General features: G+C 47.6%; 1 protein-coding gene and 1 pseudogene across 6 annotated transcripts in view; one reads left to right on the forward strand and one right to left on the reverse strand.

The window, feature by feature from the left end:
* The window catches only part of SCTR (secretin receptor), a 75,905-nt gene that overhangs the window by 23,204 nt on the left and 33,147 nt on the right, over positions 1-19,554 (reverse strand). For 4 of the 6 annotated variants that reach the window (XM_016151408.2, XM_016151410.2, XM_016151411.2 and 1 more), the window contains 2 exons: positions 11,063-11,170; positions 5,757-5,869 (listed from right to left, as the gene is read on the reverse strand). In XM_016151408.2, coding sequence (XP_016006894.1) covers positions 5,757-5,869; positions 11,063-11,170 — 221 coding nt within the window. Of the gene's footprint in view, positions 1-5,756; positions 6,044-6,168; positions 10,873-11,062; positions 11,171-19,554 lie in introns of those variants that run through there. The other 2 variants (XM_016151414.2, XM_016151413.2) reach the window with 2 other exon arrangements.
* LOC118613915 lies at positions 11,573-11,691 on the forward strand (annotated as a pseudogene).

The following is a 19,554-nucleotide window of genomic DNA, read 5'->3' on the forward strand; positions in this document are numbered from 1 at the left end:
GAAAACAGGCACATAAATAGTACTGGGGAGACTTGAATGACAGCTGTTCGTATGGAAATGACCTTGAGGTTCGAATGGCTAAAGCTTTATAGTTTCAAGGAAGTGTATTACAGAAAAAGAACATAGGCTTCAGAGCCAAAAGGTAAGGGTTCCAAACCCAGGACTGTTACTCACCAGCTGTGTGACCTTGGGCAAATTACTTAACTTCTCTGAGCCTCAGATTCCTCATCTGCAAAATGAGGACAATATCTACCTTGCAGGCTTGTTGGAAGAACAAATAAGGTATCAGGTAGGGTATCTAGACAAAGCCTAGTACTTAGAAGACACTCATTGCATGTTAATTTTTCCTACACCTCCACCTTCCAACCCCAACCTCCACCCATCAACATGAGTCAGTGGTATGAAATTGCTGTGTGAGATTATGGTATGAAGTATGAAGTATGGAGTAGCTGCTAGAAAAATTTGGCCTATTCTCAGTTACATAAATGGAGTGCTATAGAGTAGCTGGGCATGTTGGGATGTTTGGAGTATTTTGCCCGGCTCTAAGCATGTTATTTTAAGGGACATGTTTATCAACCAGAGCATTTCTGGAAGAGGGTGATAGTGTCATCTGAGGAGTGCATGGAAAACTGGGTACATCACTCCTGGAGGAAAACACACACACACACACACACACACACACACACACACACACACACACACACACAGAGAAACAAACGTAGAATGTTTGACATATAGAAAAAAGAAAGACCTAGTGTGTGATCTTCAGTGGGAAGAAGTTACTGCAAAGGAGATTTGATTCAGACTGACCCAAAATTTTCTGATAACAAGAGGTGACTTTCGACAGGATGGTTGCTCTGTGATATTGAGCTTCCCCACTAATGTGACTATAGCTCCAGAAGCCAGGAGCCACCTTATAGGGACCCGAAGGAGAGCCAAAAGGGCAGTAGGTGGTATTAGATTAATGGTTCCTAGACTTGAAAGCATCAAAGAGCAGTGAAATGTCAAAAACTGACAAAAAAAATTTGGAGGACCAACATATCAACTTAAAATCTTGCCATGTTCAGCATAAGCTCCATAGCTGGGGGTGCTGATCACATTCCTGGGGATGCCTGGTTTTGCAGCTGCCATTTCAAGAGCAGTTTGGGTCAGCCTATGGCAGCATGAGGAGGTACAGGTGACAAGTATGGAGTTGTCAGGCTGAATATTCTGTACCGTCCTGTGGCTGTGCTCATTGTCTGCCAGGTGACTCTCATGTAGACCTGATCCTGCTTTGTGCCTTTAAGGTATGATCCAGAAAGAACTCTGTTCCCAGGAGGCCTGATGCAACCTCAGTGCCCCAGTGTTTGACATCTGCAACTGTGTACTACCCTCCAGAGAACTTGGGGGCCTGAAGCCTCACTGCTGTTTGTCCTGAATCAAGTTACCTATTTGCTATGTTACTGACTGGGCCACATTCCTTCTGTAACTTCTAGATCGGGGTCACCAGACTTTTTCCATAAAGGGAGAGATGGTAAATATTTTAGGCTTTGGATGCCATACCATCTCTTTGGTAACTACTTCATTCTGTCCTTGTAGCATAAATGGGCATGGCCGTGTTTGAATAAAACTTTATTTGCAAAAGCAGACAGTGGGCTAGATTTAGCACAAGGACCAACTTCTGCTCTAGGTAAGCAAACCCCATTTTATTTACTTAAGTGGCGTCTTTGCCTAGTTTTCTGCTGATCTGAGTCTACTATTGGCATTTGTCAATAATAGAGTGGTGTGTGCCAAGTAAGGAAGTTGAAAGAAAACCAACAAATTCACTTTCACCAGCATTTGATTAAAAGAAAAAAAAAAGACATTTAGATTATAAGAAATAGAGTAATTCAAATCTCAGAATAAAAGGCAAAATTTGTGGCTGTTTATGGACCAGCACTTAGGGATCATTGAATCATATGGTCTGAAACTCTTCTAATCTTAGGGATTTAAATTTTTTTTTTTTTTTTTTAATGTGAGCTGAAGTCAGCGTAGGTCTCCTTTCCACTGTTTCTGGACAATTAATTTTATGAGTTAAGTCCAAATTTTGCATTTATCTTAGTTAAGTTTCAGCTCCTTGTTTCAGGATTTTATAGTTTTGACCCTGCCACGAATATCACAGTAAGGGCTCTGGGCTCATTTTTTCACAGCTGATTAGTCTAAGTTAAAAGTTCTCATGTGTGGTTTTGATAGATGTAATTTACTCATATACACAAAATTCTTCAGAGTCCTCAATAATTCTTAAAAGTATAAAAGTGTCCCAAAGCTAAAAAGTTTGAGAACCACTGGTGTAAGCCAATTATGTACCTCAGGCCTCTGCTGAAGATGATCCAATAGTGGGTGGGCTCAAGTCACTTTGGGCCAATGAGATGTTTAGACAGGCTGGCTTGCTGGGGGTTGGGGTAAAGACGCTTTCTTGCTCTTAGGAAGGAGCTGTAGGAAGTCAGGCTGTCAGTGCTCCTGGGCAAGTAGGCATAGGGCAGTCTGTGGCTAAAGTCGACAATGACTGTCATCTTACAACAGAGCCTTGGGAAGCAGCCATCAGGATAGCAAGAGGAGAAACAAAAACAACCTGGTCCTTGGCAGCTTTGCAGTGTGGTTCATCAGAGTCCTGACACTGTTTTCTGCACCTCTAGGTCCCTGAGCCATATTCACTTATTAAGCTACTTGGAAATTTCTGTTATTTGCAGCCCAAAGCATCCTTTTGAATCTCTATCCTGCCACCCATCATAAGAATGTTCCCTCTTAGATGTAGAATGTAGCATGGGGAAGGTGGTTAATAATGTTGCAATAAATATATAAGGGAAAAGAGGGGTACTAGATTTAGTAAGGTGATCACTTTGCAAGTTATGTGGATCTCTGATCACTATACTGTACAACTGAAACTGCTATATTATTGTATGCCAACTATAACTGAAAAAACTCATTGAATTGCACAATGTAAGTACAAGTGACTAATTATTATATTTCAATAAAGATGGGAAAAAGAGAATGCTCTCTCTTAATTTTATGAATTTTACAAATGTGATATAGGCAAGTCCCCTGTCTTCATGTAAGTCAATGATAGAAATGGTATCCTGCAGAGGTCAGAGCCCACCCACCAGCCCTCCAAGACCATGTGTACCCATTGGTCAATTCTTGTTAAATCTCATTATTAAATTATTCCAATCTGGACAGCTTTGAAGACCTCATGTGTTTTCCCCAACAGGAGAGCAAGCCTTGGGAAGAAACCCCATCTACCATATCGATCTTCCAGTAAGCCTACTTCATATAGAGCAAGATTGATTGGCTGTAGAGAGAAGAGTCCTAGAAAAACTCAGAAGTGGGTGTGGTCTGCCTCCCAGCTGTATCCTTTCTCCCTTAATTCTGCTGCTTTCCCCTCCAGGCTTCTCTAACATGACCCCACCCTATCCTCTAAGGGAGAGGCAGCTTGTACATCATATTCCCACTGGGACTATTAAACTTATGGAACTGCTTTAGAAAAGTGCATCTCCAAGGTGCACCCAACTTCATGGGTAGCGGCAGGAGATAGAGGGAGAACACTGGCTCTTTCTGTAGCTACACTTGGTTTGAATCCTTCTTCCACTACTTGCTTTTTTTTTATTTCCCCTTGATATTTTCCACCAGTTTTATTGAGATACAGTTGGCATAACTGTGTAAGTTTAAGGTGTATAATATAATCACTTGACTTACATATATTATGAAATAATACCACAGTAAGTTAACATCCATCATCTCATATAGATAACAAAAAAAATTTTTTTTCCTTGTGATGAGAACTCTTAGGATTTACGGTCTTAGCCACTTTAATACATACTGTACAGCGGTGTTAAGTATTAGTCATCACGTTGTACGTTACATTCCTAGTACTCGTATATCTTAAAACTGAAATTTTGTGCCTTTTGACTACCTTCATCCAATACTGCCTCTGATAACCATTAATCTGACCTCTTTTACTTTGAGTTTGATGGTTTTTTGTTGTTTGTTTTTTAAGATTCCACCTATAAGTGAGTTCATGCAGTATTTGTCTTACTCCTGTCTGACTTATTTCACGGAGCACAATGCCCTTAAGGTCCATCCATGTTGTTGCAAACATCGGGATTTCTTTCTTTTTTGTGGCTAATATTCCACTGTATAAATATAACACAATTTCTTTATCCATTCATCTATCAATTGACACCTAGGTCGTTGCTGTGTCTTGGCTATTACTAGTACGGCTGCAATGATAGCAGAGGTGTAGATACCTCTCTGACATCTGCCTCTATTATTTCCTTCCTTCCTTCCTTCCTTCCTTCCTTCCTTCCTTCCTTCCTTCCTTCCTTCCTTCCTTCCTTCCTTCCTTTCTCTCTCTCTCTCCCTCCCTCCCTCTTTCTTTCTTTCTTTCTTTCTTTCTTTCTTTCTTTCTTTCTTTCTTTCTTTCTTTCTTTCTTTCTTTCTTTCTTTCTTTCTTTTTTTTATTGCCTACAGCATCTGGTCTTCCTAGGTGGTCTCTCATCCAAGTACTAACCAGGCCTGACCCTGTTTAGCTTCTGAGATCAGATGGGATCGGGCTTGTTCAGGGTAGACTCACACCTCCATTATTTTCTAAGCATTTTCCTTAACCCCTCTGAGCCTCAGTTTCCTCATCTGCAAAATGGAGAAAATAATGAACTTACAATGAGTATTTTTGAAGATTTACTATAATTTTTCATTAAGCAACTGGCATGTGGTTCATGTTCAGTACAACAACAAACATTTATCGGGTACTTTATAGGTACTAGTCATTGTGCTGGGCAGTGGGAGGCTTGGAAATAAAGAGGACTTTCTTCTATCTGTCACTGCTGTATCCCCATGCTTAGACCCATGCTTTGCCCATAGTAAATGTTCAATAAATGTACGTTCAATGAATGAATGACTTTGGGAGCTCATATTTTAGTGAGAGAGATACACATGACACATGTTGATGGTTTAATATAATATGGTAGATAATAACTGGAGGCCAACACAGTGCATATATTAATGGAGCCCTTCCTGGACTACAAGAAAGAGCTTTCTGGATTTGATGGGCTGGAGTGGAGTTTTGAAGTATGTGTATGAATCAGTCAGGAAAAGCAAGGAGTGAAAGGTTTCTGAAACTATGGTCACTTTAGGGAGGACCTCTAGAGGCACCCACAAAAATGCCTCCCATGGCTCACAGAGGCCTCTCTCAAACCAGGACGTCCCTGTGCTTGGGCTTTCTCCTTCCTATCAGAACCTGAGACTCCTTTGAGAGCAAGCATTTATTGAGCACTTACTATGGCCAGGCTCCCTTGTCAACGCGTCCACAGTTCAACTCATTTAGTTCTCTTGACAAGCCTGTGAGGGCAGAACTATCATTAACTCCATGTGCTTGATGAAGAAACTGAGGCTCAGAGAAGTGAAGTCCTCCCCACCCTTACCAAGATCACAGGTCAGGATTGACACTCACTAGCCTGGCTTCAAGTACTTAGCTACTACATTGCTTCTCTTTTGGTTTCATGACTAAATAACTCAAGTCTCATGTTGACATACAGCAGTTCTCAATGTGCCGTGGTTTTCATGACTATTGTCTCTGGACTGATAGACCGGGGCAGTGAAGCAGGCCCACGAGAGGGGTAAGTGCAAGGAACAGTCCCCAGGTCATCTGACCTTGGCCCTGGGCTGGCCCCACTCTGTCCTCTCCCAGGGACTTTGCACCCTGTGAGCCCCATCCGAAGAGGAAGGAGAGTTGACAAGCTTACCCGCTTCTCGTTGATCTCGTTGGACGAGTTGTTCACATTAACCCCACAGGCCACATCAGGCCTGGGGAAGGTTTCTGACCAGCCATTCTGTGTGCAGTTTCGAAACATGGAACCTGTGGGTGCCAAGCGTCCTGTGGGTGAGCCGTGGGGACTGAAGAAAGATGGCAGGGTCTCCTGGGTGCCCTTGGCCATGCCTTAGGGGCAGCCTGGAGCTTCCTTCTGACACTCTGTCCCCATCCGCCTTTCTCTGAACCACACAGTTAACTCCCAATGGGCCCAGCTGATCTCTGAAGAATATATAAGTCAGCCAGTCAGAAAATATGATGAGAAAGGTATGTAGGCAGGTGGGCCTAGAAGGGGCAAAGACTGGCCTTGAACAAACACCCTGTCCCAGCCCCCAATCACTGCTTACCTTGCTCCCACTGCCTCAGCAACACTCCCATATCCTGCTGTGACAAGCACCAGGGCTCCATAGCCAACGGAGGCTGGTTGACTCATGTCGCAGTATTCAATAGTCCTCAAACCTCTTCTCAACCAGACCCCAGGCCCCAAATAGCTAGGCCACTGCAGAACTTCCAGTGTCACTGCTCCCCACTTCAGCTTGCTGCCCTCGGGGGGCCAGCCCCACTCCGGGGCTCTGTTAGACACTTGTGCCACTGCAACTTCATCCTGGGCCTGACCACTCCCACCATACCTCTTGCCCTTCCCTCCCAGGCTCCAAACTCAGCTCCAAAGTCCCTCAGTGCTCTGAGAGGGACTTCCCCTCCCCAAGCTCCACCTCCACTGGCTGACGTGCCACTTCAGGTACCTTCAGCACAGGGCTGTATCCTGTGCCTTCACATGGGGCCAATGTCTTCCCTCCCTCCCCCAGCAGATGACGAATTCCCGAGGGCTCCCCAGGGCCTGCCCAGAGACCTTGCTCATCAAACATTTGCTGACTGGCTAGTTGGCTAGAAAAGCAAAGGAATAGAGATAAAGAGTCCATCCTAAGTTCTTCTATGGAGAAGAGTGGGGAGCCTGATCACAGGGAGATTTTAGAGCAGGAGACCGAAGACTGGGGAAGTGGAGCCACCAGCCAACAAGGGAGTCTTGAAAAGCCACCAAGAGGAGATTCCCTCCTTGGAATGACTTGCCTAGTTGCATCCTCTACTCTGGGCTGCCAAGGAGGGAGAAATTCTGGTGCGGGTGCTGCAAGGGTGAGGGAGCTGATTACAGCCCTGTAATAAGAGCCCTGCCACTGCTTTTGCTCTAATCTGCACCCTGTCCAGGGGCCCTTCACCTCCCTATCTGGGCTGGCATGCTTATCCTAATAGGCCCCAGGGTCTGGGCCACTGGCTCAAACAGGTTCCACTGAGCTGGAAAAATACGGGTGGCATTTCTAGAATCAGCCACTATGCTAATGTACAGATTCTGATCTAATCCTCAGAGCATCCAAGTGAAGGTGGTGCTGCTGGCCTATTTTACAGACATGAAAACCAAGGCTCAGAACTGAGCAACAGTGCCAGTGAGACCATGTTCCATACGGTACCACCCTCCTGCCTGACCGTCTCCCTGCAGACCCAGAGGCAGCTTCTAGCAACAGGAGACCATGGCTTTGGGCTCTGAGCATGCCAGGCCTATGAAGGCTCATGAGGCTTAGAAGCAGCCAGATCTGCGTTTGAAACACAGCACCGCCTCTTGGTTGCCGTGTGCCCTTAGGTGTACCGCTTTCCTGTACCAAATGGGAATAATTACCCACACTGCAGGACTGAGCAAGTAATGTGATGGCACGCGGAAATTGCCCAGGCTGGTGCCACATACAGAACAGATACCCAGTGTTCCTCCCTGCTGCGTTTGGTCTTTCTGAAATAGACCAGAAGTGATAGGACTCGAAGTCTTGGAAATTAGGGGTGGAAGATTTCTGTCATCAAGCCAAGGGTGGTAGGCTGTCAGATATGAAAGAATGGTGGTCAAATTTACGCTTCTACAGGAAGGTGAGCTAAGAGAATACGAACGCCCTGGATCCCAGAACAGATTTTCAGACAGCACATGTCCACAGGCCGAGCTGTCGGTTTAGGACCTTGTGACCCAGCAGGATTCCCAAGACAGATGCTGCGTATGATCTGGGCCAGGTGCCTAGGGCAGCTAACGAGACAGTACCCGGTCTGCTGACCGGGCCCTCAGCAGAGCTTCAGAGGAGAGATGGTTGGGCTCTCTCTGAAGTTCATTCAACCCCACTCACTTCCCCAGGTTTAATGCCTAATAGTTAAGGGGTCCTTACCCAAGTTCAGGCCAATGCACACCTCAAAGGCCCCTGAAAGAATGGTCAGTATTTTTGTGTGCATACACGTGTGCAGTTTGAGGAAGTTCTAGTCGAAGGCTTTCATCTGATTCTCAAAAGGCTCCAGGACCTTAATCAGGTTAGAGACCTCTACTACTTTAAGGTTCCAAACCCTACTGAGAGAGAAAGGAAAGGGGGGCAATGTCTGACCCTGCCTGGGTAGTATGTTTTTAAATAAGGAATTCTGGAAGATCAGTGCCCTTCCAAGATTCAAAGGAATGCATGCTAGAGGGAACATTCTAGGCCCTGGCACACGCAAACAGAGAAATATCTGGTGCAGAATCAAGCCTGTAGTTTCTCCAGTCACCCGGACACCCATCTGGTTTGGGCCCATGTAGTGTGCACCCTGCGACAGAATTAATTTATTGTTTTCTTCTTTCTAAAAGAAGGCTCCAGAACACCAGCTTGTCCTCACTGGGCACTCCTTCCTGGATTGGGGTGGAAAGCGCTAGAATCCTGTGGGACACCACTGAGGGAAGTCTTATCTCCGGAGAGGAGACAAGGGGGCTGGGATTTAACCAGATGCCAGGTGGGTCTTCAGAGAGCAATGGGAGGATGGCTCTAGATCAGAGGACTCGTCCAGTGCTCCTCGTCGTGACCTATGCTCCAGGGCCCGCCTGTCCCTGGACCTGGGGCTGGGTAAGAGCAGAGTGTCTCCCACCCCCTCTACCCGCCAGGGTAAGATGATCCCCACCTCCACCTCCTAGGGGCAGTGCATAGCACTCAGCAGGCAGGGCCTCAGTGTAGACATGCAGGCAGGTCCTGCGGCTTCACAGCGACACCATGTGGCGCCAAAAGAAAATGCAGCAGAGTTAGGTGTAGGACCCAGGCTTCTTTCCCCATGGCATGCAGGCGGAGTGGGTCTTGAGCAATTAAAGGGTTAGGGAGCTTCAAGAAGGAAGCTCTAGTTAATGAGGCAAGCAGAGGTTCAAGCAATTGATTGGGGTGGGATGTGGCCATCAGCACAGCTCTGCCCCTCTGTGGGGGGAGGTGGAGGCACTGTGGCTCTGGGAAGGCTGTGAGGGGAGGGATGGGAAAGGAGGAGGGCTGCTAGGCCCTTCAACAGGAGAACTGGGCTAGTCAGGGAGGAGCACTGGACAGGGAGTCAGAGACCAGGGTCTCGTCCTGGCCTTGCACCTGACCAGCAAGTTACTCAAGGTCAACCATGTCTGGATTAGTTTCCTGTGTTCCGGCCTCCACGGACCTCAGAGACAGACATGGAGGGATCATGCCAGGAGATAAAGACCGTTGGTAAGTTTGCTAGTGTGTGTGAGCATGTGGGGGGATTTTTGGGGGGAGAAAATGAAGGACAAGAAGAGAGATGAGGAGGAGAGAAGAGACAAAGAAAGATATTTAAAATTTATTTCCAAGCACAGCCTTACAAGACTTGTGGTGTCATTTATTCTCCCCATTTTACAGGTGATAAAATTGAAACTCAGAGACCATTTGAGTAACTTGGGCCCGGTGACTGAGACTAGCACCTGCCTGGACCCCATATTCCCCTGTCCCTTGCAGTTAGGTGTCACCGTATGACTGAGTTCTGACAGAGGCAATGTGGGCAGAAGTGGTATCACCTTCAGGCCTGGTCCTTCAAAATCTCCCTTGGCTGATCCTTTGAGTCCCTTCCCTTTGCCAGTCAGCCTGAAAGCTGCGTGCTGACACCACAAGCAAGAAGCTGCTAGGATGTCAGAATTGCCGTGGAGAGAAGCGCTTCCTGCTCGTCAAGAACACCTGTTTCGGACTCTCAGCGTGCAGACGCTGGTGACGGCTTTCAGACGGGGGTTAGTCTGTTTCGGCAGCTGGCATTACCCAAGCAGTAAACAGAGTGGTGGGATTCAAAATGGACTCCCTGGCCCCCCTCCAATTCCTGTATCATCAGGTGCCAAGTGAGGCTGAGAGGGACAGTGAGCTACAGCAGTATGTTCCACAAATCTGTGTGTGTGTGTGTATGCACTTGCATGTGCACATACATGTGCCCATGTGTACTAGAGAATTATGGTATGAAGAATTTACAGTCCTCACCCACGCTGGTCTCATCTTTTTTGGTTCATGCTTGTTCAAGGCCTCATTGGGTAGCTTTTCCTGCCCAGCATGGATGAAGGAAAAGGGGCAGGGCCAGGCCAGGCTTTAGCCTTCAAATGACCCCACTAAGGGCAGGGGCTTCAAAGGCCATGAAATCACCTTGCCTTCATCCATGGTCACCCCTACTGTAGGGCTGTAGGACCACTTTGACCATGGCCTATAAAACAGGGCACCAGTTTCGAAGTCAGAGAAATTTGGGTTTGAGTCTTTTTTTTCTCCATCTCCTAGCTGTGAACCTTAGGCAAACTGCTGAACCCTTCTTGGTCCCCATTGTCATTACTTTTTACTGGGTCAAATGTAGAGAGAAAAGGTCTGTGATTTCCAGGGGGTTTGTGATGACTAAATGCCTGGCACATAATGGAGCTTTAGCCAATGTTAGTTCCTGAGCACCTGTCTGAGATGGCCTCCTCACTTCTCTGCCTGAATTTAAAAAGTCCTTGTATACTGTAGCCTTCTTCAGGCATGAGATCCCCCGGGAAGCCAGGGGGTTCTGGGGAGGGCACAGTTATCAGAAGTGCCTGGCAGAACATGCACAGAGGAAGTAAGTGTTCTAAGGCCAGGCTGTGCCATGGTGGGACCCAGACACGGGGGCTTGGAGCAACCACTTTGGTTGCTTATAGGGCAGAAACATGGAAGGAAGGAGGGGAGGCCCTGAGTAGGAGCATGGGGCAGAGAAGCAAGCCTGGCCTCCCAGTACATTGCCTCCTGCCCCCTTGCATGGGACACTAAGGACTGGGCCCACCCCCACCCCCACCCCCCCCAAAGCAAGGTTTCCAGTCCCTAAGCAGGATCCCGCCTCCATCATCCCCTAGAGAAGTTTGCTTGGACTAATGGCTCCAGGCCAAGGCCCCACCCAGAGGCCACCCACGGCCTCTCAGCCAGGCCCGCTGGTCTGGACAGTTACCGTTTCTGCCTGTGAGGATCTGGAAGAATCGTGGGCACTCCACTTCCACAGTCTGTCCCAGAGCAGACGAGGGCCAGCAGCTCATGTTGTCCCAGAGCCCCTCGCAGCCTGCCAAGAAGAGCATGAGCATCAGACAAGGATAGAGCATAGACCAAGGGCCATCCCCACCACCCTGTCACCATCCCCACCACCCTTGCTTGCCAGGGGTTCCCATTAGGTCCTGACTACTTGAGATCAGGAACCAATGGTGTCCAATGTGCCTTTTCATCTTTGGGACCTTGGACTCTGTCATCTTCATAGTAAGTAAGTGCTCGATATTCAAGACAAGGGAGGAAGGCAGGCAGGCAGACACATTATGTCATGTAAGCCTCACAAGCACAGGTCTGGAATTTTCTAGAGCAGAAGATGGACCATCCCTTGCCCTCAGCTTGTATTAAATGACTTGATGGCAGTGGGCCTCCATTCTGGCTGCACAGTATAACCATCTGGAGAGCTTTAAAAACATATATAGTCTACAGCCATGCTACCCTGAACAAGACCAACCCCATCTGATCTTGGAAGCTAAGCAAGGTCAGGCCTGGTTAGTACTTGGATGGGAGCCCACCTAGGAAGACCAAGTGCTATAGGCGTAAAAAAATAGAATAAAAAAATAAAGGATTGTAAACTGACAAGGTCCTTGCAATCTGTGAAGTCAACCAAGGGTTGCCTTGCCTAAAATAAAATAAAATAAAATAAAATAAAATAAAATAAAATAAAATAAAATAAAATAAAATAAAATGTAATAAAAACATATATAACTGGGTCCTACATTCAAGGATCCTGATTTAATTGGTCTTGGGTGGGGCCCAGGCATGATATTGTGTCAAAGCTTTCCAGGTAATTCTAATGTAATGACAAGGTTGACAACCCTTGCCCCATGATTCTCAAACTTCAGTTTGCGTTGGAATCATCCAGAAGACGTGTTGAAACAGATATCTGGGCCACACCCCCAGAGTCTCAGTGGAGCCTGAAAATTTGTATTTCTGACAAGTTCCCAGGTAAGGCTGATGCTCTTGGTCTGGAACCATGCTTTGAGAGCCACTGTTCGAGCTTTTGGAAGTAGCTACACTAGACTGGTTACTGCATTTGTAAGAGGAATGTTGTTGAGGACATTGCTTCCCAGCTCACTGGGTTTCTTTCACAAGGCCCCTCCCAGAAGGAGAACATGGTCTCAATGCAACAAGAAGCTGAACATATGGTGAACAACTACTACATATCTGTCTTTAGAGACACTAAATATGAGGCTGTTCCCTCTTTGAGTTGGCTGCTAGGAAGCCCAGAGGCAGACTTGTGGTCCATTTCTTATAACTGAAAGAGTTGGAAATGAATAAAAAAGATTACCGGTGTCATCAATGAAAAACGAGGGGCTGTCTAACCCCAACTTTCTGGGTTATCTGATTCTAGGGTCTCTGAACTTTTTTATTGTCTTTGGAGACTTTTCTTATCTTTGAGCTACTATGCATCTCTGTAAGTTGTAGGTAACTGGTAGCAATGCCAATAATTCTTGTCCATAAGCACACAAATGAATTTTGTCCAATTGTATTTCAACTGGACCAAATTGTATTCAGCCAGTTTTGAATCTATTTGTAAATTCATTTTACCATTTCGCCTTATATGTCAAGTACTTTGAATTCTCTTATGAACTAGCAGTAACATCTTACTGGTTCTCTCATGAATTAAATATAATACTTGACAAGTATTCACTTTTCATTTGTATGCAAATTATGATTATACTCTCTTTTAAAATTTATCACTTAACATAATCAGCCACCAGTTCTTCCAAAGTTGATCCCAGGAGAAGAAACCCAGGGAAATTGGTCCCTGTGACAGGCTTCTGCAGACCCATACCACCTGGGATGATATCGCTGTGGGCTCGTTTGGCGGGGGCTAGAAATAGAGCTGAGGTGCCGCTCATGAGATTAGCAGAGTCACCCCTCATCCATTATGGGGAACAGAGCACAGACTCCCCACCACAGAGCTCATGACCCCCAGAAAGAGCCAAGACTCTGGAGTCCCACGGGCCTGGGTTCCTGTCTGCCTCACCGCCCATCAATTGCCCTCGCCTATGTCTTCTCTTCCAGGGGAAACAAATGCCTTCCTCTTGAGGTTTTGAAGAGGAAGAGATGAACCTTCACAGGAAGGGTGCGGGTGAAAGGAAGCTCCCACCTGACCGGCAAGGGAGGTGGTGAGGAATGGAGGAGAGAGACGTGGAGACAGAGGGCAGGGTTTGGATGAGGCTCCCAAAAGGATAGTTAAAGCATCTATGAGGAATGTGGGAGATGAACATTTACCCAGCTCTCACAGTGAGCCCTGAAATAGGAAGAGCTTAAGCTTATCTCTATCTTAACTCCCCCAGAGTGCCCAGGCAGGGTTCCACCACTGTTGGGGCCGGTCGGTCCTCCAGACTCCAGCCGTGGACGCTGTTCACCAGACCTGAGCAGGGTATCCTGGAGCTCACAGGCCCTTGGGTGCCTCTGGTCTTCCCAGCTGCCCTTGGAATAGTGACAGGTCCTGGAAGGGACTTTTACAGATGACCCACAGTGTCTGTCCACTCAGAGCTATTCCAACGTCTGCAGCCTGGAGGATGAGGCTGGTCCCCTTGTCCTTTCTCCTTCTGCAGAGATCTCCGTGCAGCTGTAGGTACCTCGTTCACAGTGCAGCCTCTCCGCCAGCTCAGCCACATCTCTTGTACTGGAAGCAGTGGGGGCCCTTCCGACTCTGGGGAAATTCAGGGGCTTCTTTCCTCACTTTTGGAGAAATGGATTCAGGGCTGGGGCTGACCAGGTCGCCAGGACACTGGCTTTGGGCTCTAGTTCATGAGGCTAGACAGCCCATGTCCAGCTGGCCAGACAGATGGGGAGGGTGCCAGGGCATCTGGCAGGCTTCCTGACCTGTGTCATGTCAGGCAAGGCCCATAGGGACACTGGCCTGGTGATGCCAGAGGACTGGGTGGGAGTGGCTGGTGGCTGGTGGTTGGTGGTGAGAGGTGAGGGAGAGAGAGGAGCAGACTCCCCTAATGGTAAGTGCGGTTCCCCTGCCAGCTGGTTCACTGCCATGCCCTTCATGTCAACCATGTAGAGAGAAAAGACAGTAGACATCTAAGCCTGTTCTGGACATGCATTAAACATTGTGGAGCGCATAGGGGTCGGGCAGAGTTACTGCCCCGGTACTGAGGAACCCAGGCTCCAAGAGGTGAAGTGACTTGTGCAGGGTGACAGAGCTGACCCTGGTGGAGCTGAGATCCTACCTGCCAGACTGACCCTTGGTGGCAGCAGACCAGGATGCTAACTCCACACAGTCTTGTTCACTGTGACATGGTCACTCTCCCTCCCAGCCTTGGCTTCACTGTCTGGTCATGGAAGGCATAAGAATAGACCCAGGGTGTGCAAGGAGCACACCCTGGGTGGTGTGTACTTTTAGCTGGTAGTACATGGTGGAATACTTTTAATCTTAATAGACAAACATTTTTAAAGAGAATTTTATAGGTATTAAAAAGTTAAAGAGCTAGCATATCACATTTGTGATTTTATAGCTACTATTGTTTAGGATGGGGCTTAGTTTTAAAAAAAGAAAAGAAGAAAAGTCAGTTGGAGAAAAGAGACTTGTGCACTGTTGGTGGGAATGTAAGCTGGTACAGCCGCTATGGAAAAAGTACTGAGGTTTCTCAAAAAGTTAAAAGTAGAACTATCACATGACCCATCAATTCCACTTCTGGGTATTTATCCAAAGGAAATGAAATCAGTATCTCGAAGAGATATCTGCACCTCCATGTGCATTGCAGCATTATTTACAACAACCACGATATGGAAATAACCTAAGTAAGTGTCCATTGAAGGAAAAATGGATAAAGAAAATTTCAATAATAAAGCATCATTCAGCCTTAGAAAAAGAAGAAAATTTTGCCATTTGTGACAACATAGATGAACCTGGAGGACATTGTGCTAAATGAAATAAGCCAGACACAGAAAGACAAATACTGCACGATCTCACTCATACATGGAATCCAAAAAAATTAAAACTCATGGAAGCAGAGAGTAGAATCGTGGTTCCTGGGGGCTGGGAGAGGGGGCAGACAAAGTTGCAGTTATGTGGGATGAATGTCTAAAATCTAATACATAGCATGATGAAAAAATTCAATTGTTTTAAAGGAAAAATTATTAAGGGTATATGAGTGCAGGTGGATTGTGGCTGCTGCTGGGGCGGGGGTACTATGACTGGGGGAGCAGGGGTGGTCCGTGTGGCCTTCTGGCTGCTTTCAGGGACCTCCTTTGCTTCAGAGTGTGAGTGGAGGACCTCAGACCCCACTCCCCATCAGGTTCCTGCTCTGAGTTGGGGGAAGGAGGGAGGATATCATGTCCTGCCCTGCCTCACCCAGGGAGCTCTGGCAGGGGAGGGACAAAGCACAGGACTCGGATCACCATGAGAACCTGGTAGTTTTAGGTCTAGAGCAGCAAAGCTCGCCACCTGAGTTAGGGATGTGGACGATCCCATGAGATAAGGGATGGGGGAGCTTCGTAAACAGGGCCACTGCTACTGAGTCACTAGGGAGGAAAGGCAGGGCTGAAATAAAGATAAACTAGCTGCTTCGTGGGTGAGCAGGGCCCAGGATAGGTGAGGGCCATGCCTCCCACACCTCCACCATCTCTAATGGGCACCTGTTGCCACTGACTGCCTGGCTGGAGGGCATGAGATGAAAGGCTGGGGAAGTTTAAGTGAGGAAACAAGAAAAGGCAACATTAGACCACAAATGCGATCTGAGAGAGCAGGGGTGCCTGTCGAGTGCCTGTGGCCCAAGTGGACAGCATGGGATACTGGCTTGAGGCAGGAGATGTGGTGGAGATAGGATAAGCTTTGGACCTAAATCTACCATGGGCCTGCCACTTACCTCTATGAACCTCAGTTCCCTCCTCTATAAAATGGGCATAGTAATATTCCCAGGACTTTAGTGGGAATTAGATGATTTGTGTGTGCAGTGCCATATTTTCTCATCTATTAACCTTTGCTCCTTTTTTAACTCCTGGTATTTTTTTCCCTTTCTCTGTCCTTCCTCCTCAGATTACTGATTCACAGTCTCAGAGGAGGAAAGGAAAAACCTAAAAGCCCCTGGGGGTTACAGAGAAATTCTAGCATAATCAGAATGCTTGGGAAGAAACAGAAAAGGAGCAAGACTTCCCTCAGACTGGGAATAAAGGGAGGGGAAGTGATGAGCAGGACATAGAAGGTTCCAGAATGAGACACTAGCGTCCTGCTGCCTGTCAGCTCCGACGGTGGGATAGACCAGAAGAGAGATGGCTGTGCGGTCATGTCTAGATGGGCAGGACACGGACAGCCTGGCAGAGCCCATGCCTCCAGTGAAGCACAGAAGGGATCATGAGGACTGAAACAGGATCTGTCGGCCACCACTCCGTGGAGCAAAGCCCAAGACCAGATGGGCTCCCTCAGACACCATGGCGCCATGTGAATCTCCGAACCCTTGGGCACATTGTGGGGAAGACCCAGAAAGGACCAAGGCTTAGGTTTCTGCCATCCCAAAAGAATTCAGTCAGAATTAAAGTTATAGAAAATGGAGCAAGTTCTATTTTTACCTACCCTGGAGTTTATAGACAAAGATTGATTTCCTTCATGCTGTGAAATTCCCTGGCACAGGGCTCACCCAGGGTGGACACTCAGTAATATCAGCTCCCTCTGTCCTGCTACTACCCTGGGATAGAGAAGTGTCTCCAGAGGCAGGTCTGGCAATGGGGAAACGGTGATCCGAGAGGGCAGGATAGTGCCTTGGCAATGCCTAGATCCTGCACCCAGCTGGGTGCCTGGAGACCAGCCTGCCGGCCCTCTGCTCGCTGCAGCCTGCCCTGCGCTCACACACTGAGGAGTGTCCATCTTGCAGCCCTTGATTTATTTATAAATGAGCTCAGATGGCCTGATGATAACCTGAGACTATTTTTAGAGCAATGTGTCAGGCTGAAGTGACATGGGGCCACGATCAAGCCAGGCCTCCCAGGGCCAAGTTGGATTGGTCAGTGGGTCTTCCATCCCTCCACGCCCCCTCCATGCTCCCTGATGCTCACCATGCCTGCTAATGGAGGTCATCGGTGAGTCCAAACTCCTCCTGCCGTGCCCCCAAAATGTCTGCCTCTAGCTTTTGCTTTTGTCAGTGTTAACTCTTTGCTCCTTCCTGGAGTTGCTGTATCTGCCTCCCTGGAGCTTCCATGATCCCGCTCACATCCTTTCACCCTTTCTCCTCCCCAGGACCCCATGGTGGTTCAGAAGCACCCAATTTATAGCTTCATCATGTCTCCCTTTGCTTTTCTCAGCTTACCCGTAGCCCTATCTCTAGACCATCCAAATGGCAACCTGGTGAGGTTTCCTTGGCTTTGCTAATGACTTGACAGACAGTATTTAGGTCAGGAAAGGTACTGCCTCCTGATGATGGCTGGACCTCATGCAGCAGTGGTTGGGATGGGGTTGGACGAACTAAAGTTTCAGGATGGCAAAGTTTAAAAGCACAGCACAGGAGGAAGAGCTAAAGAGCCTAGGATGTTTCTCTTTAAACCAAGAAGCACAACCCTTTCCAAGAGATAAACTGCCGTGGAAGTAGTGAGTTCCCCACCACTGAAAGTATTCAAGTGGAGAGCGTCATGGAATTAGGAGGCTGGGTAATGCTTGAGCCACTGAATGGAGGCTGCACTAGATGAGATAAAGGACCCTCCAGACCTGAGGCTGAGGCTGCTTCCTTGGAGGAGCTGCCACATCTCCCTGAAGGAGGCCAGCTTGAGGCAAGCTTCCGAGCACTGTATGCTGAGCCCTCCCACTCCCGGGGACTGCACACACTGTACCCTGCCCTGAAGAATCCTTCTCATCCTCCCCAAGAACGCTTCTTCACCTGGTCTAAAGCTCTTAGTTTCACACCACCTCTCGCACAGATTAAAGGTTAATTGGCATGGACAGTCTCTAACTAGAAAACCCTCAGAATTTAGCATCAAAAGACTTGGGCTGAGAGTCCTGTTTCTGCTCTGGGTGATCTTGGGCCTTTCAGAGCCTCGGTTTTAGGACCTCGTGGCGCCATGGTAGCACATCTAACTCCAGAGCCTTGATTTCCTCATCTGTGAAATGGGCACAATGATATTTACTGCACAGGTTGCTATGAGAAGTAAAAAAAAATATCTAAAATGTTAGAAAACATAAGCTACTTGTTTCTGAAAACTGAATCGTGTCAAGGAAAGGACAGGGAGAGGTAAGCTGTGAGTGGGGGAGGTGTTTGGCTGTCAAAGGCCATCAGGAGCCAGAAGGGAAACCCAGAAAAGGACCTGGGAATGTTTGTTAGAAAAAACACATTAAAAGCCAGCACGTATGAAATACTGACACGTGCTTCAATGTAGGTGAACCTCAAAAAAACATTATGTTCCATGGAAGAAGGCAGACATGAAACGTCACATATTGTATGATTTCATTCACATCAAATGTTCAGAGTCAGCAAATCCATAGGGACAGAAAGTAGATTAGTGGCTGCCAAAGGCAGGGGTGAGGGGAGGGTGAGGAGTGATTACTTTGTGAGAAGGGGTTTTATTTTGGGTGAGGAAAATGTTTTGGAACTAGATAGAGGTGGTTGTACAGCACTGCGAATGTTCGTTCCAACTTTATTAACAATTAACTAATGCCATTGAACTTCTCACTCTAAAATTACATGCATTTCACCTCAATAAAAAAGCACCCCTGACCCCCCAAAAAGTAGCCAGCCCATTCCTTCCTGCTCATGTTCTTTGGGAGTGGGCAACCAGCTGGCTGAGACAAGAAGAAAAAGAAGGCATGTCCCCATCTTGAAGGTGAGGACACTAAGGCCCAGAGAGGATCAGTGCTCAAGGTCACATAGCCCCTACGTGACAGTAGCACATATGCCCAGGTCTGTCTGACTGCCAAGCCCACACCTTTCCTGCCACCACGCTGCCTCTCTGGAACATTCTCCCCAGGGAGCGCCAAAGCCCTTGTACCAGCCAGCTCTGAGGGGGTGTTGGCTTCTGTAAACAGAGCAATAAATAGCCCGGTAGAGCAGGCCATGCAGCTAATAGGGTGACCCTGAAACATGCCCGCAAAATTCTGGGGAGGCCTTGGCTATGTAACCCGGAATAGCTGAAGAGTTAATTTTTTATTTGTGATAAATGTGCAGGGCTTGGTGACCACTCCGTTGAGTGGTGTTTCCTGTGATTTGTCTGGAGTTCAAATATTAACCTCCTCCCCAGGGAGGACCAAGCAGCTTAATCATTAACCCTATGCTCCCAAAGGAGAGTCCCGCCAGCCCCTCCCTGCCTTGGGTGTCAGGACAGATCCTTCTTGGGGATGGAGGTCCTGTGAACCATGGGCCTCTATGGCCAGGGGACTTTCGGAGTCATGCTCTTCAGGGGAGCTGCTATGGCCAGCAAGGCTTCGGTTACAGGGCTAGGCTGAAACCTGGGTGA

Source organism: Rousettus aegyptiacus, unplaced genomic scaffold, assembly GCF_014176215.1.
Source record: "Rousettus aegyptiacus isolate mRouAeg1 unplaced genomic scaffold, mRouAeg1.p scaffold_m13_p_2, whole genome shotgun sequence".
In the NCBI taxonomy this organism is placed as follows: Eukaryota; Metazoa; Chordata; class Mammalia; order Chiroptera; family Pteropodidae; genus Rousettus; species Rousettus aegyptiacus.